Below are 23,906 nucleotides of genomic sequence, written 5' to 3' on the forward strand. Positions count from 1 at the left end.
AATAAATTATTTTATAAATTTAATGAACAATTTAATCTTAAACAAATCTAAAAATTAAATCTTATAATAATAATATATAAAATATTCTATTTAGTTTAATGGTCCATTGCCAATATTAAATTTTATATGTTTATTTTATCTAATTATTTACTAGAATTTTACATTATTTTTTAAAATAGGTTATTTTTAATTAATTATTTATTTTTGTTAATTTTTCAAATTATCTCATTACACAATTAAAGCTTTATGTCGATAAATACAGTAATACGAGAAAAGGTTCAATATGTTAATTTTAATAATCTTTTAAAAAATTATTCTTATTATATAATATTTTTAATAGTGTATTAATCACAAATAAATAAAGATAGAAATTTTCTTTTTTTTTTTGTATGAAAAAACTAGCGAGGAAAGAAAGGAATGTAAGGATAGATAGATTTAACTTTTATAACAAAAGGATCAAGAATTAAATATAAAATTTTAAATAGTAAATAAATATTACAAATTAAATCCATGTTGCTTGACATGTTAGCTTTGATTTACTAATAATAAAATAAAAATGAGTTCTTTATATTTAAAATATCTCAAAGTATAATATATAAATTCTTTATAATAAATTATGATAATACGAGTCAATCTCATATGCATATAATTTGACATGATAAATAATTTAATATATGAAAAATAATTAAGCGCTTGAAATAATTCACCTACAAAAAATTTAGTAATAATTATTATTATAATATTTATATATTATGAACAAGTGAAATAATATATTAATAGAATGAAATAAAAATACTTGATCTTTTAATCTAAGCTCTTGTCTTCAACTTTTATGAAAACTCATATTAAATTATTTGTATTCTTTTAAACATATTATATAATGTAATATTATAATTCATCAATTACTTATAAGACTAGAAACATATTAAATTAATCAACTACATATGAAATCATAAAAGAATCAAGATCAAATTAAATGTATTATTGATTAGTTCTAATAGGATTAGGAATATAATTACATATGAAATTATGAGAAGATTAGATTGTAATTAGGTTGATTAGTGATTAATTCTAAAGATATTTCAGTCAATTTAAAAATTATTTTCTTTTTTCGGAAAACGAATATTAATAGTTGAATTTGTTTATTGTATATATAATAAAATTAAAATAACCTTTAAATTTAAAATTAAAATAACTTTTAAATTTAAAATTAAAATAAATACTTTTAGTGTGACAAATTTCTATAAAATGGATTGAGAAGTATACAATTTAAGTCTAATATTAGTTAAATCTAATTTTAATCTACCTAATTACGTATTCAATATTTTAATTAAATTGACCTAATTTAAGTATAAATATAGAATAAATATTAATTTCATATCAAAATGTTAATTAGTAAATACTAACACTTTTTTTAATAATAATCACGAGTTGTTAGTTAATTTAAATACATAAACTAAAGCAGTAATTAATTTTTTATAAGAGCAATTTTAAATTAAATCGTGATTGACCTAGGCATGCATTGTAAATAAAATAAGTAAAATATATCTAATGCAAATAAATTTATGTTTCTTTTGAAATTTTAGAATTAGACTTAGTTATACTCAATAATTGAAAATTTTGATAGAATTGAACTTTTAAAAAATACCATTGATACTTAATTAACTATTAGTATTATCTCTTATTAAAATTATTTAAATAAATAACCAAATTAACCCATTTAATCAAAAAATTAGTAAGGTTCTATCAATGAATTTATTTGTTCCCTCCTTTTCACAATTTTATAAATGATATGGTTACATATATATATCCAAAATAAGCTAGGCCATACTTAAACTTAACAATTCTTCTTTTAAGTGGGATATTTTAGCTATAAAGACTAGACAAATAATGAAGCCTATTATTATGTATTAGTTGTGATAGTCTAGTCCGGAGAAGCAGTTGATAAGGACAGGAAGTGGACATCTCGGTAATGACCAAATATAGATTTTTGATAGACTTCTAAGATGTCAGTTTAGAGTATGGAAATACATGAATAAAAATTAAATTATACATTAAAACATGATAGAGAATGATTGATAGTATATATGGTTAAAGAGTTATAAATAATTAAATTGATAGTATAAAAATTAAATTATATATTAAAACATGATAGAGAATGATTGATAGTATATATGGTTAAAGAGTTACAACTAATCACATGGGATACCTTTTGATTATTTAGCTTAAGAGTTATAAAATCTCTAAAATTAAATATGTTGGATGGTTAACTGAGAGAGTAAAACAGATAATATCTTATGTGATTTAATTCTGAATTATTATATTATTAATCCAATATTTGATAATAGTTAAGGAATCTTAATTGGAAGATGTTCCTTATATATAAAAGCAGCCTATTATAGCCCTTATCAAGTGGTGAAAATCATACAACTTATGTATTTTACTTCACTAAGGAGCCATATTTTCGCCAATGACAATACTGTCAACGGTTAGTATGCTAAGGGGATTTTGCCAACATTGCTGAGGTACCATTTAGCTTACCTAAAATTAGAATTAGAGGGTTCTTTCTAATTCTCTTGGATGTACTTTAAAGGGATTGCAATTACATATTAAAACCGAGAGTTTAAGAAAAAGGACATCAATGTCCGAAGAGATTTGAGGTCCATGGTGACTTTTTTTTACTATACTTTAGATGCAAAATTAGGTATTTTTTTTTTTAAATATACATGTGTGTGACAGACCCTACAAGTGTCATGTCACATTCTTGAATTGCGCATATTCTACTCATCCAGGCCATGATCTAAAATATGCACCGCACCACTGCATCACATACACAATGCTCAGCTCAGTTAATTAATGCTGTTTCTAATTCTTTTGCAGATTCAAACACTTGCTCAATTATGTGCACTTCAACACTTTTCTCTTTTATTAGTTCACATAAGAAGAGACATGACTCCTTTTTTTCTTTTGTTTTTCTAAGCTTTAAACCTATATTCATCGTTAGATGATTTTATTTGATGCATTAGATATATTTATCGTCAGGATAGACATGTGAAGTGCATAAAATGCATAGTTATTTTAGTCTATACTATTTAGCCTATGCTCTAAACGTTAAATGTTGAAACACTAACAGATGTGGACAAATGTGTTAGTGCATAATTACATGTAAAATGTGGAGTGGACATCATTGGCTCACTTGTTGTAAGTTGTAACCAATCAGCATTAACTTTCTTTTCTTTTTCTTTTTTTCCCCTTGTTGGGGTTTTGGGGAATGAGGCAGACATCATCCATGATTACTTTCCAGGGTGTTCTTTACAGGTAAATATGTGGGAAACTTAGGGTTCAGCTTTTGTTAGTGAGGAAGCTAATGAAAAATCTGTAGGTTTTGATTTTGTTCCTAGGAACAACACTTTCGAATTCAAATTACTGTACAAAAAGTGTAAAAATTCATGTACTCTTTGCTTTTTGGTCCAATACATGGACTATAAGATGTATATTGCTTTTATTTGTATGTATAGATATAATCAAATTTTTTAATAAAAAAAAAGTGTATATTAAGAAATGATATTGCGAGATATTATTAGCTCCTATCATGAATATTATATAGCAATTGATCAGTCCCTACACTTCACACACTTCAAAAGCAACAAAAACCATAAAGACACAAAGATCCTCTTTAAAATTAGAAAAAAATAAAATAAAAAGAACTAGAATAAAGCAAAAATAATGCAGAGTAAAATAATAGGAAGGGCTGCCAAGGGACATGTGCTTTTTGAATTTTGGTGGGTGGAGCAAAGCTAACAAGTAGAAAATTACATAGCTAGGCATGGGATTATATGCATGCCCATATAATATATAAATAATGTGATCTGAAGTAAAGAAAGAAGAGAGAAAGACAGTTTATATATATATATATATATATATATATGTGTGTGTGTGTGTGTGTGTATGCCTTTTCTTTTAATTTTCAAAAGTAAATGTATAAGGTGGACATGCACAGGAAAGAAAGGTGATGGTGATTCTGATGAATGAAAGAGCTGACCCCATGCACTATGGAATTATGTGAAAAGGAAAATATAACTTTTAAGAGTGGAGAGCAAGAAAGAGAATCTTTTGTGGGACTAATGACTATTACTGTTCTCTTGCTTCTTTCTTTCTTTCCCTTCTATCTCTTTTTCCTTGCTTGTGTATGTGAGATCATGTTCTTATCAAAGTTGTAGTTGGGAATAGATAGTACCTGTTTACTCCTAAAATCAACAAAGCAAAGGCACCAAAGTACACTGGCCTGCCTAGAGGTTTGAGTTTGAGTTTTGAGAGTTGTATGTCATATGTCATACCCTTTTTTTGTTTGTTGTTTTTGGTTAAAAATCAAACCCAAAACACAACACTACCTTTTCTCTGACTTATCTGACTCCCCACCACTGTCTCCCCTCTTCCCCCCCCACCCCCACTCTCTTCTTTCTTACCCTTTGCTTTCCCATAATTAAACAAACATCAATACCCACCATCTCTTTCTCTCCTTCTCTCTCTTCCCATTTATCTTTCTTCATTTATTTTGCAAAAACCAAAGAAACCTATACAAGCCTGCCTATTTTTTTTGTCTTTTGAATGATCAGCCATACAAAGCAAAACATAAAAATAAAAATGAAAAGCACCACTTGGGCAGATGTCTCCAATTTTTAGGCAGTTTTCTTTCTGGGTATCCATTTGCTAAGGCTCTAATTAAGCTTGCCTGCTGTCAGCTTCACTTTTGCTGTTTGAGGATGGTATGAAATGAAAGCTCTATCTTGTACTAGTCTATTTTTGCTTTTCTGTTCACTTTGTTTTCTTCATGATCTTTGGCTGTTTTTAACTTCGTAAGAATATCCTGCTGAATGATTAATATTCATTGATGTTTCTATATATAAATATGTAATGTTTGTTTCTTGAAATGCTTGGCCTTTTTTCATTTTCTACTTCTCTTTTTCTTGGTTTTTTATAAGAGGGTTAATTATGTTCTTCTTTTAATCATATTTGTTAGTTCTTAACATAGATGAAGTGTCTGTTTGTTTGTAGATTATCTTTTCTTTATCTTCTCATTCGAAGGATACATGAATTAAACTCTAAACTATAACCACTAACCACTATAGGCAGACCATATTTGCTACATTAAACCATCTTTTATTTTACACTTAATCTGCATAAAAGTTTCAACATTGCTAGATGGATCTATGATTTTTCATTTGAGAAGGAAAAGGTAGAAAATTTATTAAGACTTGAATATGCTTAATTTCTGGTCAATTTTGGGTTTGGATATGCAGGACTTCTCTGGTTTAGATTATATCTACCATGAGGAAACTGATTCTCTAGGTTTCTTCTGAAATTGTATCATGTCCATGATCTGCACAAGTACTGTATACATATATATATATATATATACTAAAATGATCTATCTTTTCCTGGCAAGACCATGCTAATTATATTACAGTCAGATTTAGTTTATGAATATATTTTTCTCCTCCTCAAGTTCAATGTTCTTTTAGTGGACCATCTGCATATAAACATAGGATATGCTTGATTATGGTGTGTAAAGCTTTCTAGTACATCCTTCATGATGTCCCATTAGAATCCTATCTTTTGAAGTATACTGATTCAATAGCTAGCTTCCAGCAGATGCTACTTTTTCTTTGTATCTTTTCGGCCGATTATGATTTTTGATGTCTTTATATATCCTTTCAGGCCTGGTTGTAAATTTTGTTTTGGGATAAAGAGTTGCCAGCTATTTAAAGATAATGACAATTAAAGAAAATATTTTTATTCTTGTAAGTTTTTAGTGCACATCTTTGAAACACAAGAAAGCTGATAGGGATAGGATTTGGTTCTATCAAAGCTTGACTTGTATCAGCAGTGGCATTTATATAGTTGCTGCCAAGAACTGGTTGTCATTTAAAGGAGAGAAGACTTTGAGTCCTTTGTTTGAGGACTGTTCTTAAATGTAAAATTATTGTGGTTTCATTAGGAAATTGAAAAATAGCTCCATGATATCTGATATTAGGAGACAGGACATGGAATCCTGAGTGCTTGATTGTTCTGTGATGCAAAATGAATGGGCTTGCTGAGATTAGGAGGGTAATATAATTGGTGAGGTCTATATCTTCAAGATTTGGTGCAAGTATGACTTTGAAGGATTTTCTCCAAGCAATAATATTCCTTCATCTTTAATTATTTAGCTGCTAGTATATGCTGCAATGATGTTTTTGATCTAAGTTTCTCTAAGAATACATAAAAAGCATAATTTTTTCAGTTCTCTTTTATTCTCTTTCTCCTCTCTGATTTATCCTTTTTTTTCCTCATGAATCTTTCTTTATTCCTTTCTTCCAAGTCTTCAATTATCATATTCTTCAAGTAGATCTCAGATGTTCTTAACACTATATCTGTGCGGGGCTTTGTCTTTCATCTCAAGAATGATAGCAGATTCACTGTTATCTCATGCCCTTTTCTAATCGTTTTCTGTGCTATAAAGGAAGTCAGTTCATGAGAAGTTACTTCAAAACAGCAACTATTGATCATTCTAAAACCTTTCAGGTCGAAGATCATCTAGTTTCCATGGATTGTAGTCTGGAACAGCACAATCAAGCTATTGCTCAAATGATATAGAATGCAAAGTGGATCTTCATTATAATATTCAACTTCAAAATGAAACCTAACATTGATCTTGAAGTGGAGGCCTCTTCAGAAAATGATTCGGAGGTCAGCAGCCAAGTGGCTTCCAACTTGTGCACCCATGAAATCTCTGCCAATGACAGCCTCACTAACTCTTCTAATCTCACAAATGCCGCAAGTGCTGATCAATCTGGTTCAGAACCAGTTTCCCTTGACTTAACCCTTTGCTTCAATAAGGATGAATCAGGCAGAAGGGACTCTGTAGGATTCTCATTGTCAAGCACTAGCGAAAGTAGCAATGAGCCTCCCTCACTTACTACTCCAGCAGCCATACCACGAGTTTTTTCTTGCAACTACTGTCAACGAAAATTCTTTAGCTCACAAGCACTTGGTGGTCACCAGAATGCACATAAGAGAGAAAGAACACTTGCAAAACGGGCAATGAGGATGGGTATATTCTCTGAGAGGTACGTCAGCTTGTCATCTTTGCCTTTACATGGATCATCATTTAGGAATTTGGGAATCAAAGCTCACTCTTCAGGGCATCAAAACTTTGCACCACCATTAAGGCCACAAGAGATTAGAAATAGTGCTAAATTCGATCAGGGTTATCTCAGTCTGCCAATTTTCGTGGAGGATGATGAGGCAGAGCTGTTATGGCCAGGTAGTTTCCGCCAGGTGTCTGAGGCAGATGATACTAATCCAAGATTTGTACTCACAGGAAATTCAAATGAGAATTTTTTGGAAGCAGCTCCATCAGCAGACTTGAACAACTCTATGCCAGATCTTACATTGAAACTTTGAGTCCTTCAGGAGTCAAATACTGGCTTCTCTGCTCTAATATTCTGTCTTTTTGTATAGCAAGACGTGAACAGGCCATGGCTCAGCTTTTATTCTTATAAAGTATTTTATCTGATCTTCACTTTGGTAGTGTGATATGTAATGTTAGTGTATAAGAAGAGCTTCATAACGATTACTTTTGGAGCTTCTATCTATGATTGTTCTGAATTAAATGATGCTTTGGATTTTCTGTAACTTCTCTAAAGTTCATTGCTTGTTTGATAATTCTCCCTGGTCTCTTGCCATTCTGATTAATCATAATCAAGTTCAACATGGAACACATGCGAGACTGAAACTACTGCTAGACTATTATTGTTTCTGAAATTGACCTCAAATGACAAATCATTATTGCCGGAGCAAAGATTTAATACAAATACGTGTCTTTGCTTGAAAAATTTACAACTGGCAACAGAAGTGTATCTTGTAGCGAGATTGAAGCGACTAATCATGTCTTTGAAACAGTAACTTTACTTCGTATCAGAACCTTGACAGCAGGTTGTGTGAGACCCAAAATGCATTTTGACATGATGTAATACAATAGTTAAAGTCAATGGTATCTTCAATTATTTGTTGACACAGGGTTCTAGCAGAGTGTGGTGGCAATCTACTTTCATAGAAGGGAGACATATCATGCATGTTGAATTCATACGACAGCAGGAACAATAGTCTGTCTGCTTCTAGGCACTGTAGTAAGAAAAATACAATCACTTCCACATGCAGGATGTCAAAAATGGAAAAATGCTATTGTTTCTGACTGAATATAACACCTCAAATAACTGATCTTTGTCATCTCACTCATATTGTTCCACCCGCACCGTTTGACTCTTGGTGGCATGATATGTGAACCAGCATAACGTTATTACATATAGTAGGTCTTCACCAAGAAGTTTCTGCAGGTATTTTCATGATTTTGTAACTAGAAAATAAGAGCAGAAGAATGAAGGTTGGACTATTTTATTTCTTCTTGTCACCATCACTAATTTGTATAATAGTATTTCTAAAAGAGGGTCTGATTTTTTTCTTTTACTTATATTCTGGAACATAAACACACCAAATCTTGCAGGATTTGATTTTAAGTTTGCACCCAAGTTACAGGCCTCTCTAGCCAAATCATAAAAGAATTCTCCATAATTCTCATTTCCGCGACTTAGGCTAAAGAGAAAAGAAGAAAAAAGAACTGTAGTTGGTAAGTAGAAAGATCAAGAAACTGAAATACAGAAAGCTTTATAAACAAACCAAGTACTCATATTCTCTAAATTCTACAATTGTAGGCAGTAGTAAGTAACCCTAAAGAGAATCAATGAAGAGAAAGAACAAAAAGAAACAAAATTCAAATAAGAAAAGTGATTAATTTGTTGGTAAATGAAGCCCTAAAAAGATTGAAAAAGACAAACTAAAAGACAATCAAATTGCATCTAGTATGTATAAACACAAAAAGTTTATGACAGGAATTAAGAAAGAAATTTAAAAAAAAAATTGCAGAAGAGGGAAAATAAATAAATACTGATAGGAGAGGAATGAAAGATGGTTTTTGGTAACAAATAACAAATAAATAGTCACCGCTGTTTGTTTTGTAACTTCCCCTATTTCTTGTATATAATTCTCAAGCGTCATGTCTGTTCAATGCTCTAAAATCCATATATATATACAGACGTTTCCCTCCATTCCAAAGATATCTGAGTTGACAATTTCCTCAATTCTTACAAGTCTCCAGCTCCCAATCGCAGGTCAATCTCTCTCTTGCGTTCATGCATCTATAACTTAACAAGCATGCTTACCCTTATAAATAGAAAAAGAAAAGAAAATTGAATCGAAAGAAACATGCATTGGTTCTAGTTGCTGATCGATTCTGATGGGTTTCTGTTTGTTTCCAAAGAAAAACCATTTCTTTTTCTCGGTTAGTTTTCCGTTTACCTTTTAAGTGCTTTTGATGCGTCCATAATAAATAAAAAGAATAGCGTGGTACGTAATTATTACAGAGACATACGTTAGAAAACTTAGCCCATTTGCGACAATTTTTGTTTCTGCGTATAATTTTAGGAACCATTTTTTCTTTTTTAATTTCATTTGTTTTCCAAATTTGCCAGTGGATACGCTTCCTGAAATCATTTTCAAGAAAGGAAAATGATTACCAAAATGAGTCAGTTAATTATAACGGTTATTTTGATTAAAAAGAAAAATTTATAGCGGTTATGATTTTTTTATTAAAAAATGTCTTTTTCATATCTGCATTTTGCTAAAGTGGTATTAAATATTATTTTTCCAGGTATTCTTTGTCTTAATTGGAAGTTACATGTGTCAAATATATATATATATATATATATATGTTACATCATTCATGAATTATGACAGTAACATTGGTTGATTGTGAAGTTCACTGTCTGTTTAAGTCCATACATAAATAGTTAATTAATGTATTCAAATGTTGCCTTTGTCCTTCTTTCATAAGTTTCTTTTCCTGTCTTTTCTATTTCTGATAGCAACCTTTTATTGATTAATTTCACTTTCAAAAGAATCCTCTTTGCACTAAATTTTCTACACATACGCTTCCTTTTCTTGCTTTTCTTGCACTCCAAGTTTTTCTTCTTTTTATTTTGTTTTCCTTTTCTGTTCCTTTCTCTATATAAATGTAGCTTACATTTATGTAACCGGGTGATGCATTGCAGGCTGCTCTAGTTTAAGAGAAAATGAAAATGGGTAGTAATTTTCATGTTCTCTTTCTGTTGATTTTAATGTCAAATGTTACACCAAGGTGCCAATCATGGGGTTGGTTTTTTTCTTCAACAGAGAATCCCTCTTCTTCTGCTGCCCATAACCCTTCACAGAGAAATTACCCTTTTGCTAGTTCTGTAGCAGAGTTTTCAATTGATGGACTAAAAGATGACAAGGGAATGAAACTGCTTGAAAATGCCAAGAAAAAACTCGATATCTCAAATTCTTGTTGGCAAAATGCATACCATCAGCTTTTTGCTGGTTGCTCACAGATTCTTGCTGTTGAAGAGAAGCGAAAGCAATTGGCCTGGCATCTTAGTGATTGCTTTCAAAAGGACTCTGGAAGGCTGCCTTTTCCTTACTGTGACACAAAATCTCCCATGCTTAACTGTCTCAAGAAATTAAGTGATAATGAACATAAAGTTTATCTTGAGTTCTTGCTTGAAACCAATGCCATCTGCTATCAATTACAGTTAAGTATTGATGCATATTGTCAGATATATCATCATTCTTGTCATGTGTTATTATAGACAGAAACTAATTAAGAACTTTTTGTTTTATCATGTCTGCATTTTGCCAGGGCACATTCTTTTAAGCATAAAATGGAAAGGCTAGTGAATGATCTTAAAGATTCAGCAGAATTTACCACAGACCAACTACAAATCATACATGAGAGAACAGAATCCTTATCGAAGAGCTCGGATCAAATACATGAAACCTTAAGTTCGATTGATTTTCAGGTTCAGAATGTAGCTCAGACAACAAAGGATGTAAAGGGCAACATGGTTGTTTTATCTCAGCACTCCGAAGCTGTTTATAAGCAATCCAAAGAAATAGCTAATTCACAATCTGAACTGCGAGAAGAACAGGTAAGAATGAATGACAAGCTGAAGGAAGGAATAGCAACAGTTCATGATGCTTACACCAATTTGGGGCAACAAGTGGATAATTTAAGGAATGAAACCGTGGAAATAGAGAAACAGATTGGTGCAGTTGGAGAAACAATGTCTCTGAGGATGCAAAATTTGCAAAATTCAGCCGATGAGATCGAGGATAAGGCAGGTAAATCCTTAGACAAGCAACAACTTCTTATAGATGGACAGTCCACTGCACTCAAGGGTCTTCAACTCCTAACTGAATTTCAGTCAGAAGCACTAGAAGAAAGCAGGTACTATTACTAAACAAATCACTCGAATAAACTTTTGAAAATTAATGTTTCTAACGGCACTGTCAAACTACAGGAGTACTCTTCAGAGTTTCACAGAATATGGCCGTAGACAGCAGGAAGAGCTACTCCAGCAGCAAGAACAGATTCAACAAGTCCACGACCACTTGATTGAAAATTCAAAGTCGATATTGGCTGCTCAGGTTTGTGCTTCCATTGAGTCATTATGTTTCAAGTAAGGCCTTTTCTAATAAATGCAAATTACATTTACTTTTTTCTTCTTTTGCATTTTGCAGGAAGCATTTGAATCAAAGCAAGCAAGCATGTTCATTGCTCTGGATAAACTGTTTGCTTTGCACAATGCTATGCTACTTGAATCGCGAATAATTAAAGCTTTTGTCATCTACTTCTTGCTTATGTTCATCATCTACATGCTCACTAGCACAAAACAAACATATGCCATAAGAGCCAGGCTATATGTTGGTACGTTCTCCATCTTTCTAGCTACTTCTCTATTCATTTTCTTGTCTTTTTCAGTGTAATCTGAAATATGATTTCTGTTCACAGGTCTGTGTACAACATTCCTGATAGAGGTTGCAATACTTAGACTGACAGCAGATAACATTGAACAACAAACATGGCTAGCTAACTTGGTCAGATTGCTCTATGCGCTTGCTGTTTTCATCCAGCTTCTACATGCCATTTTCACATACAAGTTAGTAAAGTGAAGATTTATATTAAGATGGTAATGCAGAATTAGTGTGTATATATTTATATGTAATGGAAAGAAATTTCTGACCTTGTGCAGGGATTTTGAAGTATTGAACCATCAGTTGTTACTAACAGCAGTTGACAAGCTTAATGCTATGCAGAGGACTAAAGAGGAGTTGTTATGGGAAAGTGACAGTGAGCTAAATTGGTCTTCATTTGTTGAAAATGAGTTACCAGATGAGGTTGATAAGTTGCAAGATCCTGACTACATTATGCCTGAAGAAGAAGAAGTTGCAGAGAACTCAATAACCCTCCCAAGAAAATATGATCTCCGCCACCGTCCCCTCAGGATTTATTATTTGTCCTGAATAGGCAAAAAACTCCTAAATCTCATTTTCTAGAATACTCACGATTTTTTTTTTCTTTGCTTGTAACAAAATTTTCTATGTTTAACCCATCTCATACATTGTTTTTATTTAATGAGCATATTTTTGTAGATTGTATTAACAGGAACAGAACAGGAAATGGAATTGAATACTGGATCACTTTCCATTATGATATGCTTCCAAGATATGCACTTATTTACATTGCAGTTACATCCAATGTTAAGTTTCAAAGATAATTCTGCAATGCTAAATTTGCCATTAGCAATCTGAATCTGAAAATGGCAATAATTTTAGAAAAGGCTTGCATTTTATCAAACAACTTCAGTACCTGCTCAAAGCACCTTTTAAAAGCGTGCCAAACACCTCTCAAAAGAGTGCCGTCACAAAATTACCCAAAAAATTATTGCCCAGAACATGATCTAAGTGACCATCTCACATGATTAAGAATCCCACTATTTGAATTTAGCGTTGATCCCATAATTCATCATGTTAGATGTTCATCATGAACCAACCATAGTCTGGGGAAGAATTTGTCAAATCACCCAATGCAAGTAATAATGCCACTGACAAAAGCCTCCCCCAAGTTCCAATTTCCTCACCTGGATAATTACAAATAACACACCGCTCGTTGAAAAACCACAATTTTCATGTCCAACTGGTTGCCCAGTGGCCCAAGATTCTCGTTCGTAGGCTTTGGCTCGGTGCCTATGAATTTCAAGGCCAACTCGGTGATTGGTGATTGGCATTCGGAGAAGCCCCTTTTCAGGATAAACAAGAAAACAATATTACTCCATTGACTTATTATTTTGGAAAGTTTACACAACTATATAAAAAGATTTTAAAAATTGATTTATATTATATTTAAAGAAAATTCATAAGAATAACTTTTAATCTTTTAAATTTTTATGGAGGCATATATTATATATAAGATTTTTATTAAATAGTATATATTTTTATGAATTTGATATATACTTTTTCATATTTTTGTGATATATATTTATTATACGTTTGATATTTATTTGATATTAATTGGTATACATAATTAGTATTTAAAATTAATATTTTGGTATATTTAAGTTCAAACTCGAGACCTTAATTAAAGTAGAATAGATCATTACCATCTCATTTACACGCTCTTGGATATTCAAAACTAATATTTGAAACTATGTTTTCGTATCGATTTCATATTTGATATATATTTTGTATAGTTTGGTATCTAGTTTATTTTATTTAATATCTATTTGATATATAATAAATATTTATTGTTGTTGTTATATGCCATTCATTTAAATAATATTTTTTTTCTAAATCATTTAAAAGACAAGTCCCAAAAAATGATATTCACTTAAAGATTTTACATCTTTAATGTTTTCTTAAATTGATATTTATTTTCAAGTTTGTTCATTATAGTTTGCCCTAATGAATGATATCCCTTTTATATATTATTTCATATCTAATATTAAACCATCATTACCGAATGTCAAAACCATTACTTAGAAATTTTTTTAAAAAAAATTAAAATAATCCATCAATCATTTTAAGTACATATTCAAACAATTAAAACACGTAATTAATCAAACTTTTAGCTTGAAAACTTAAATGACATACTTTTGTTAACCCAATTCACGATGCTTATTTATAGATAATAGATGTAGGTTCTCAAATATTAATATTATTCTTCATTCTTATCAATCGATTATTCCTACATTTTGGTCTCAGTCTATATTCAAACCCTAAAAAGCTAAAGGGTGTGGAGAAAGATAATTAAGGAAAAAAAATGGAGAAACCAATCCTGATCTTTGCATTATATACTTTTGGAATTCACTGCCTTCTCAAAGAAGAAAAGCTTTTAAAATTAGAAATTGAATTATAGTTGTTTGATACAGAGATGAGTAAAAAAGTCACGCTGCTCAAGAAGTTAAATGGAGAAATTAAGAAAGAACAGTTGAAAAAATAACAAAAATGAGCTTACTGAAATTTGGTAGAGATGAGACTGTTTGATGAAAGAAATTGAAGAGCTGAAGGTAAAATATGTCTATTATTTTTCCAGCAAAAAGGCTTAATTAATTAATTACACTGAGCTCAATTAACTTGAGTAAATTACAAGTAAACAGGTTTGCCGCCAAGATCAATAGATTTCTTTACTGCATCCAATACTAACTGAGTCTTTCTACTAGTCTCAGGCCATTTTCTATCAGGAGAGGATACAGATTTTCTAATACCTTGAGCAATCCTAGCAAGTTCTTGAACCATCAAGGCCTCTTGTGGTAATTCATTAGCCACCATAATCTTTTCAGGTTTCACATTCCACCCAATGTGGAGATCAACAAATTTCGGAAGCAATGTGTGATCGAAGGAAGCACAATCCTCTTCGAATGGAATGATGAAGTCCAAGAGATCGATCGATCCGTTTGTGCCTACTAGCTTCAAGTCCATCGTTGAATATGAGAGGAAAGAGCAATAAATTATTGCTACTGTTTTATGGATGTCCGTCTCGTAATGTAAGGTGGCAGAAAATGATAAAATAACTCCGGATGAGTTTTTGATAACATCAGGTAATGCCTTGACTATGTTGGGCAGTCTGTAGTCCTTGGCCCACAAGATCGACCCAATGCAGTACCAACCTAAGTCACCAAGTGCACCAAGAGTATCCATGTCTGGTTTTACTCTTATATCATTCTCTAAAAGCTCAGGAGCTGCTAAAAAGGTAGATGTGCTGTGAATCTAATTTTAACAGCAGAAAACAAAAAATTTGAAGCAGACCCATTTATCAGTATTCATTAATAAATGTTAAAACAAACCTAATTTTATTTGTAGTCACTAAATCAAGTATCAAGTTTTAGCTACTATTATAGTAAAATTTCAGCTAAAATTATGAAATTATAGCTTTATTTTACACTTTTTAGCTAGTATGTTTATTTCGTTTGATTTCCCAGAATTTAAGATTAAAATAAATAAATAAACAAATAAATAAGAAAGAACTTACAAATTGAATTTCTCCAATTTGCTTGGGATCAGAAAGAAGCTCCTTGATTCTGGCAGTCCTAGGGTGATGCAGCCACATAGAACCATCCATGAATTGTACACCATTAGATTCACAAGCTTCCAAGATCTTATCCAACTCATCCACATCATTAGCAGGGGGCTTCTCTACTAGCAAATGCTTCTTTTTCTTGGAAACCAACACTGCCCATTTCACATGAAGGCTACTAGGCAATGGCATGTAAACTACATCAATACATGGGTCGTCAACAAGTTCTTCATAGCTACCATAAAGCTTGATGTTGTCAGGCAATTCATTTGCAGTAGCAAATTGCTTGGCTTTGTCTAATGAACGACTAGCTATTGCAGAGAGAGTTGAATTGGGAGCTAAATTTATGGCTCTTGCTACTTTCTTTGATATCTTGGCACACCCCATGATGCCAAAACGTATTGGCTCTTCAGCCATCTTTGTTCCTTTTTTCTATACGTTTGTTCTGTTTTTCTTGGAGAAAATGTAGAGGAGGAATTAGTAAAGTATTGGTGAGAAGAAGATAATGCTTGGGTTGCTTTGGACCATAAAACAGTGGAGATAGGCAATAAAGAGCTAGAAAGTACTGAAATAATTGCACCTTCCTATTAAGGTATAAAATAGAAATTTTTATTTATTTTGAAATGGGTCCAAATTAAAATCTAAAATATTTAAAATATATCTTGTTGAATCAAGTCAAATGTAGCATAAATCTGAATCTTTTAAGAAATTAAAAATGTATTTTGTGATGGGTATAGGTGATTTTCCATTTTAACAATTAAGAAAGCAAATTTAAAAAATAATATTTTGTTATTTCACGAAAAGTCAAATTTAATTTAAGATATTACAGCAGCAGCAGCTGAAGTAATAATAATAATAATAATAATAATAATAATACAGTAAATAAATAAATAAATAAAGTAACCTCTCTTAAAGTCAAAACTTGCCTTTCTTAGCATTCATATCAGTGAATTTGCAACAATAGCAACACCCTACAACAATTTTCAGAAATTTGTTAGCATTCATATCATTGAAAATGTATGGATAGCATCACCCTGCAACAACTAACATTTTCTCATTCTTTTCTTAAATTCATCCAACACAACTAATCCATTCCTTTTTACCATCCATTCTTCTCCTTCTAAATCTTTTCTGCCTACAGTATAACGATTACTTGCTATATAATGATACTCTATAAGGAAACTGTTTCTTTCTAGCCTGTACATGTATGACCTTGTTGTTTAGAAACTGTCGGAGAGAAGCTTTCCTATACACAAAGCTGCCAAAAAGACAATAAAGAAGCTCTACTGAGTGTGGGGAAGAATATTACTCTGCAATGTTTAGGATGTAAAGTCAACTTCAGCTGCCAGCACATCCTGATGCTTGGCAGTCAATGATAAAAAGATTGAGTTCAACAGAGGCTGTGGAAATTTTAGCCATATTTGCTTTAGCAATTCTTTCATTCTCATCAATGTTTGAGGTGTGGCTAAATTGCTTCCTTGACTTATAACCTATAAAAGAGAAAGGAAAGAGCAAGTAACATACAAAGAGCTCACCAAGTTGAATGAAAATATTTGCACTAGTCTTCTATTATCAGCAGAAGGCAAAGACATTAAATTTTTCATTTTTTTTTCTTTAATTTCTGAAAACTAATGCAATAATATAACTCAAAAGAAAACTAATGCAATAATATTCTGGAAGAAAAGGATTGACCCAAAAAAGCATTCTTAAGGAAAATAAGAAACAAGGATTGACCTCGAGAAAAACAGCAACAATTTTGTGGAGATGTTCATAATTGTGCCCTAAAAGTTCCCTGTCTAACCTGAAAATTAAACAAAAAGGTGCTGCTCATTCCAACCGTACATAGAGATTGGTAAAGCTTGGAATAACTAAGCAAATATATAGGGGAGTAACAATGAAATAAATACCTCTCAACCATTATACAAAGCTGATTGTGAACATCTTTGGCCTCAGTTAAATCATCTTTAATAGGCAAGAAGTTTAACCATGTGGGAGCAAGCTGTCAAATAATACCTTGATGAGTAAATTGTGTTTTAATAGACCTATAGCAGTATTTGGGATTTCATCGAAATTGATGTCAAAGGACAGCAAAACTAAATCAGTCATTGCATTTTCTTGTCCAAAATTAAACTTTTGCATTGAAAAACTTGACACCCTAAATACCCTGAAAGGAAACTAATACACGTAAAAGAAAACAGGAGACGAGTCATATACTTCATGTTTTGAAAAAAGGTAAATAAAGGTGAAATCAAGAAATAGAGAAACAAGCTAGTAGACAACTCTGAAACGATTTCCCCTGCCAAAAAATAGCCATCCCCATTTATAACTTCCCAATTGGTATTTCATTCCAAATTCAAGGATTTGAAGAAACTTGAGTTTTTGCTTTAAACTACAAAGATTTAGACTTAAAGGCCAGAAAGATGCCAAACTGAAAGAAATTGCACGCAAACATGATGGTGAAGAAAACAAGCATTATTAAGAAATCAATTATGGTAGCCAACTTAAAGGGTGGGCAAAAAGATTAGCAAAAGGAAAAACCAGATTCCACTTTAGTGAAGATGAAAATCACTACCTTAGCTGCACTAACGAAGTCTCTATGAAACTCGCATATTTTTCCAATAGCACAAACTGCAATATCAGATGCCTTTAAATCCTCTATACAGGATTTGTTAGGATATGCAATCACACCACCTAGTTTTACAAGAGCACCTACAATTGGAAACCTAATGTGTATTAAAAATATTTAAGCCAATGTGAAGTGAATATCTGAAACAAAAGCAGATTAACCAAAATACTTTCAATAAAATATCTGAATTGCGATCCACCAAATTCTGCGCAAATTCGAATTCCACCAGTAGCTTCCTACAGTAATTACAGTAGGAAGAGCACATGAAAGTTTTAATTAAAAGGACTAAAAGAAAGTGAAATTTGGGCGTATGGAAGTTTCAATAAAGACTGATGTAAAGTTGGGAACCTTTCTAACTTCTGAATTCATGTTGGTGCAAGCTTCTAACAAAATTGGAAGATAATGAGCAGAATACCTGCAAAGAGATTGAGGTAATAATGCTTATACAGTTGGAAATCATTCATGACAACATTTAAATGTATTTGAGAGGGAGGATAAACAATGGCTGAGAGCTTACTTGATGCATACTCCAGGCAGCTGTGTTGCCACTACATTGAAAGTATGCAATGCAATGGCTGTGCATCTGACACTTCTGTTATTATCCTGCAGGCAGAACATAAAAGAAGAGAAGCCAGCAACCTCAAGAGTAAATTCATTCCTGATAATCAAATGTAAAATGGAAGCAAATATGACAAGAATCCTAGAGCCATAGAATACTAAATAACCAAGTGAAGGTTTCAACCAGTCATATTTTGGGACTTAAAATAATCAAGAGAATCCACTAATATTAAACTAAAGCAATTCATTATTCTTTTCTTCTCAGTGAAGTCTGTAATTTGCATTCAAGGCCTGGAATGGTGAATAATTTGGATAAATGCAACAACTTCTATATGCAAGATGCAAGAGATAGTTTCTACTACAAGAAAATTGATGTGTGTATTTCCAAGCATGTCATTTTATGCACATGGATGTCCTTTCAGGCAGGATTAAAAATAGATGATACTGTTTATAGTACCTTTAGCAGTGCAAGCAGTTTTCTCAATAAATTATCCAAATCGATGAATATAGTCAAGCTATCTCGAGAGATGCTCTTTACAAAAGAGAGCACTGCAGAGGCAACCTCTTCCTGTAAAAGACATGCAAAGGAAACGAATTGTGTAAGTCATTCCGAATCATTACCTGCAAGCATGTATATTTAGCAAGGAGAAACAATTCAAAAATAAAAATTGCAATTCAACAAACACCAACCAAAGAAGAAAGTCACAAGAACAAGTTATGGTCCAAAAGAAAAAATCTGCCCTTGAAGTCAAGATTATAAGGTTTAACTATCCAAGAATTCTTCTGAATCTTTAACTGCTGTAACTTAATGAGGTCATGCTCCGCATATTGACACAGCATTTAAATTTTATTTTTTTTATAAAAGCAAATCATTACATTTTAATAACGTGGCCTTCTGAGTTTCATAGTCAACCAACAAAGAAAAAAAAAATCATTACCAAAATCTAAAGCTTCCCATTGTTTCTTATTAAAATATTCCACTTGTGATTCTAAGTTAAGTTGGCCATCAATAAATCAGAACTAATGCTAACAGGAATGAAGCATCTTTATCAAATCTTCAAATTTCAGTTTTCTTTCTATGCATATGAAAATTTGGGAACAGAGAATTATAATTTCGCTCTAGATGCCACCAAAGGAATACCATTTCTAGTATTTGACAGTCATTATACTTTGTAGCCATCTACATAAACTAGTCATTTTCTTGCAAAACCTTGAATCACAAAATAACTCCGAAGAAAAGTGAAAATTTCAATGTAAGAGCAAATCTTTGAATGAATTGATAGCAAAATAAAAGCACCATCCTAACAACCTAATATCCTTAAGAAATAAATCATAATCTACATACCTCTACTCTAGGATATTGTTTCTTGTCAAGTGCAGCAACAAGTGCAGGCAGAATCCTCCGATGATGAATAATTTGAATTGCACCAATCAAATCTGTAGCTAGTTGCATAAGATGAAAAGCTGCCCAGCAAACATGGGGTTGGGAATCATGAAATGATGTCAAAATCGTGTTCACAACTTGCTCCAAATAATCTTCAGTCAATATCTGTTGCAGTATGAAGGAATAAAAGATACAGAGATAAGTTCAAAGAAAGCTCTACTCTCAATCCTGGAGCTCTAGTGCATAACTAGTCAGAAATTTATCAAGGAAGATAGCATGCTAAAAGTGCTTGCTTTATTTAAGGGTGGTAATCATCAAGTCCATCTGGAACCAATATCAAAGTATTGATATCATGTAGTAAATATATTATGCCTTTCTTCTCAGGAACTTATTTATCTGCACTTTTTCTCTTATTCAATAGTAGCCAGGGCAAACAAAGATGTCACTGTAGGTTTTCCTCAAGCATTACACAAAGGAAAAGAAATACTCTTACAATTTCAGCTGAGCACTCCTTAGATATCACACCAAGCATGGTTAATCCTGCTTGACGTCTCTGCCATTCTAATGCGTTCATATAAATTGGTAAAAGTTCAAAAGCAATGGGTAGTATATTCTTTCCACCTAAAACTATTGAAATCTGGTTCAAGCACTTAAGTCCATAGCTATAGGTGTCTGTCTTCCCTGCATCATCTTCCTGTACGCTTCCCATCAAAGCCTCATCTTTGATGGCAAGAAGCATTCTCATGGGAATACTGAACAACCCCGCCATACTTTCAGAAGGCAGGATCTGAAATGCTGGTGCCAAATCGTCTGCTTCTAACATGGTCATCAAAAACTGAATTGCACAATTTTTTGTTTCATCTTTAAGAACTCCACTCTCAGCAATCTTAAGCATGTGCAACACCAAATAATTCACATAAGGTTTCAAGATTTGAGGCTCTTCCATCACCAATTTAATTAATTCCTGTATACCCTTTTGAGCGCAATCCTCTTTTTTGCATTTCAACAAATCAAACACTTCCATCATCATCGCCCGCGTCAAGTCGTTTGACCTGTCAATATCTAAGGAGCTTGAAAACAAATGCATTAAACTAACCACAGCCCCAAAAGCAGCGACCTTTACATCAACATTTTCTGAACTCAATGAACGCAAAAGCCCCAAATGTAAAAGATCAATTCGAGTAAATAAAGCTTCACAAATAGTCCTCCTACAATCATTAGGCAAATTAGCAAACACCAATAAAGCAGTTTCTTGAAACTTATCAATATTTAATGCAAGTGACCCCGCTAAAAATTCAAGAAACTCTTTCCATTCACCTTGGCATTTATAAATCTCACCGACTAATTCTGACAGAAACCCACAAACAATCCTTAAAACAAACATGGAGTCCTCTATTTTAATGAAATCAAGAATCTGGGTTTTCACATTTACTTGAGCTGAAGGAGATAACTTAGGCCACAAGTTTTGAACTTGCACAAACCTGAGAACATGGGCAGTATTTGCACGGGTCTCAATGTCAGTGGCATATCTAATCATGAATAAAAGCTTTATAAAGAGAAGACATGGGTGGTGAAGTTTACCACAAAGGAGGAGATTATAAGCTTGAGATCTTTGTGATTCTTGATTAGAAAAGAGAAAAGAAAAAAGGGTTTCCATTGGTCTGATATCATTTGAGCGTAATATTTCAAATGCTTGTTCTTGCAATTGCTCTGAGAAATGGGAAGATTCCATCTGGGTATTGTGTAGTAATCTTTCAGAATTTGTTATCAAATCCTTTGGCAAATGAAAAAGGGTTCTATTTTTCTTTTTCTTTCTTTGTTTTTCTTTTTTCTGAGCGTTTGGAAGTGAGGTTTAAGACAAAATTGGGGGTCTACAATTAGAGGGTTTAAGAACTTTTGGATTTCTTCTTTTATAATTATCTGAAAATAATCTGAAATATGATTACTTTTAGCTATATTTGGAGTAATTACTTTTCTGAATGAGATTCTTCATATGCCATTTACAGATTAGAAGTTATTTTTTAAATGCTCTCGCAAGCAACGCAATTTAGGATACTAAATTAAAAGCCAAATTATATATTTTCATATTTAAAATTGCAAGTTTAATTGACTAACACAAAGCAGGTATATCTTTTTAATTAAATTTACTTATTACTGAAGTCTTTAAAAAATTATTAGTTGAAATATATTTTAATTAAATGAGTTTTAGCAAAGTGTTAACCAACTAAAAAGCAAATATATGACACTTGACCATACACATTACAAAGGGATTGACCGGAATTCTTGGATTGAACTGAAATGCTAGTCTATGGATAAATTTGAGAACGGAAGTTTGGGATTGAATTCAAATGCTAATCTATGGAAAGATTTGAGATAGGGATTGTAACAAGCAGGTTTTGCTAGAGTATGGTTATGGTATTTTATTATTACTTTAAAATACCAAAATTATAGAATTTTGGACATATAGAATTTTTATTTTGACATGTGTACTATTTTTAATACATAGAATTTAAGCTTATGTGTAATTTTATAGTTTTTTTATTAATTTATCGATTAATAAATTATACTCCTAATTAAATACTGACTCTAATCCTAAAAATAGCATATTAATTATATTTTAATATTATATTAACTAATAAATAATTTTTTAATATACTAACTATTATAAAAATTAGCATATTAATTATATTTTAATATTATATTAATTAAAAATTAATTTTTAATTAAATAATAATTATAATTTTAGAAAATAACATCTTAGACTATATTTTTAAAATTAAATTTAATAATAAATTAATTTTTAATTATATAATAAATTTTTAATCCTAAAAATAGTAATATCAATTATAGTATTAAGTTATATAATCCTAAAATTAAGTAATAAATATTTCTAAAATAATTTTGATATTATTGTATGAATAAAATTTTGAAATCTTAAAACAATTAAGAAAGAGATTTAAAAATAGTTAGTTTGCTATTATTTTTTAAAATAGTATAAACTAATATTAAATATTTTAATAAATTGTATCTATCAACTTAATTTTATAATCCAAATAATAATAATAGTCATGCAACATACGGATAAACTAATAATTATAATAATTTGACTCGTTATTATTCATATAGTAATAAAATACAATAATTTTAAATAAAATTAATATGACAATTTATTTAATAAATTAATATTATTACTTTAAAAATATATATCGTTGCAACAAAATTTTTTAACTTATAATGTTTATTATTTTGATTTTAATTTCAATTTATATTTCTCTTCATCTTATTTTTTTATCTAAAATTATTCTTCTATCTTAAAAAGATTTTAATAATTTATTTTACTTTATATATTATTATATTTAGATACAATATCTCTTTTATAATTATTGAGATATATTTATATAAATATAATATCATATAATCAGAACTATTCTAATTTATCATAATCAAATTAATTAAAAAGACATAAAGATAAAATTAATTAATTTTATATTAAGAAATAAATTATTTAGTCGATAAAAATATAAAAGATAACCAATTAACTGTTATAGCATTCATATTTATTTTTACCATATTGAGACTTATAATTATTATAAATTAGAAATGTATCTTTTAGTTTAACACTTTTCTCATTTTAATTAGTAATATTTTCATTTTTGTTATTTAAGAAAAGAAATTAACATCTTAACTTTAAAATTTTTTTAATAAAATTTTAACCTACATATAAATTAAAAGTAAACTATGTTTTTATGATGAAGTAATTCTTTTGTTAACATGTGTTGCAAAGTGAATATTAAATATTCGACATGTTATAACTTAAAAAATAAAATAAAAAATAATATTATATATATATC

The 23,906-nt window shown here is 31.0% G+C and overlaps 4 protein-coding genes across 5 annotated transcripts; 2 read left to right on the top strand and 2 right to left on the bottom strand.

The window, feature by feature from the left end:
• Positions 1 to 4,189: 4,189 nt before the first annotated feature.
• Positions 4,190 to 7,677, top strand: LOC8273720 (zinc finger protein 4). Its single transcript, XM_002533490.4, has 2 exons — positions 4,190 to 4,766; positions 6,565 to 7,677. Exon 2 carries the CDS (start codon positions 6,676 to 6,678, stop codon positions 7,444 to 7,446), a length of 771 nt encoding a protein of 256 aa, XP_002533536.1. The 5' UTR covers positions 4,190 to 4,766; positions 6,565 to 6,675; the 3' UTR covers positions 7,447 to 7,677.
• Positions 7,678 to 9,861: 2,184 nt separating this feature from the next.
• LOC8273719 (protein GAMETE EXPRESSED 1) lies at positions 9,862 to 12,787 on the top strand. Its single transcript, XM_002533489.4, has 6 exons — positions 9,862 to 10,666; positions 10,775 to 11,362; positions 11,436 to 11,562; positions 11,656 to 11,842; positions 11,927 to 12,074; positions 12,168 to 12,787. The coding sequence occupies exons 1-6, from the start codon at positions 10,170 to 10,172 to the stop codon at positions 12,436 to 12,438; spliced, it is 1,818 nt and encodes a 605-aa protein (XP_002533535.2). The 5' UTR covers positions 9,862 to 10,169; the 3' UTR covers positions 12,439 to 12,787.
• Positions 12,788 to 14,466: 1,679 nt separating this feature from the next.
• On the bottom strand, positions 14,467 to 16,148 carry LOC8273717 (uncharacterized oxidoreductase At4g09670). Its single transcript, XM_002533488.4, has 2 exons — positions 15,443 to 16,148; positions 14,467 to 15,180 (listed from the first exon to the last, which is right to left on the bottom strand). Exons 1-2 carry the CDS (start codon positions 15,902 to 15,904, stop codon positions 14,557 to 14,559), a joined length of 1,086 nt encoding a protein of 361 aa, XP_002533534.1. The 5' UTR covers positions 15,905 to 16,148; the 3' UTR covers positions 14,467 to 14,556.
• A 648-nt stretch (positions 16,149 to 16,796) lies between these two features.
• LOC8273716 (importin subunit beta-3) lies at positions 16,797 to 22,265 on the bottom strand. Of its 2 annotated transcripts, XM_025159844.2 has the most exons (11): positions 21,637 to 21,766; positions 20,549 to 21,536; positions 20,017 to 20,220; positions 19,129 to 19,239; positions 18,631 to 18,716; positions 18,462 to 18,528; positions 18,283 to 18,349; positions 18,060 to 18,196; positions 17,395 to 17,486; positions 17,222 to 17,288; positions 16,797 to 16,977 (listed from the first exon to the last, which is right to left on the bottom strand). In XM_025159844.2, the coding sequence occupies exons 2-11, from the start codon at positions 21,437 to 21,439 to the stop codon at positions 16,807 to 16,809; spliced, it is 1,893 nt and encodes a 630-aa protein (XP_025015612.1). In that variant the 5' UTR covers positions 21,440 to 21,536; positions 21,637 to 21,766; the 3' UTR covers positions 16,797 to 16,806. The 2 variants fall into 2 exon arrangements, with proteins under 2 accessions (XP_025015612.1, XP_002533533.1); XM_002533487.4 differs by having other exon boundaries at positions 20,549 to 22,265.
• Between the last annotated feature and the right edge of the window lie 1,641 nt (positions 22,266 to 23,906).

Source organism: Ricinus communis, chromosome 5 (assembly GCF_019578655.1).
Source record: "Ricinus communis isolate WT05 ecotype wild-type chromosome 5, ASM1957865v1, whole genome shotgun sequence".
Taxonomy (NCBI): Eukaryota; Viridiplantae; Streptophyta; class Magnoliopsida; order Malpighiales; family Euphorbiaceae; genus Ricinus; species Ricinus communis.

Excerpts from the sequence above, each read along its gene's own strand:
- LOC8273716 (XM_002533487.4), bottom strand. The coding sequence starts at position 21,787 with ATGGAATCTTCCCATTTCTCAGAGCAATTGCAAGAACAAGCATTTGAA. Across the intron at positions 19,240-20,016 it reads AACAATATCCTAGAGTAGAG|GAAGAGGTTGCCTCTGCAGT; the intron begins GTATGTAGATTA and ends TGTCTTTTACAG. Across the intron at positions 18,197-18,282 it reads ATTCAGATATTTTATTGAAA|GTGCTCTTGTAAAACTAGGT; the intron begins GTATTTTGGTTA and ends TTCCAATTGTAG.
- LOC8273720 (XM_002533490.4), top strand. The coding sequence starts at position 6,676 with ATGAAACCTAACATTGATCTTGAAGTGGAGGCCTCTTCAGAAAATGAT.
- LOC8273719 (XM_002533489.4), top strand. The coding sequence starts at position 10,170 with ATGAAAATGGGTAGTAATTTTCATGTTCTCTTTCTGTTGATTTTAATG. Across the intron at positions 11,843-11,926 it reads AAGAGCCAGGCTATATGTTG|GTCTGTGTACAACATTCCTG; the intron begins GTACGTTCTCCA and ends TTCTGTTCACAG. Across the intron at positions 12,075-12,167 it reads CATGCCATTTTCACATACAA|GGATTTTGAAGTATTGAACC; the intron begins GTTAGTAAAGTG and ends GACCTTGTGCAG.
- LOC8273717 (XM_002533488.4), bottom strand. The coding sequence starts at position 15,904 with ATGGCTGAAGAGCCAATACGTTTTGGCATCATGGGGTGTGCCAAGATA. Across the intron at positions 15,181-15,442 it reads AAATTGGAGAAATTCAATTT|ATTCACAGCACATCTACCTT; the intron begins GTAAGTTCTTTC and ends TGTTAAAATTAG.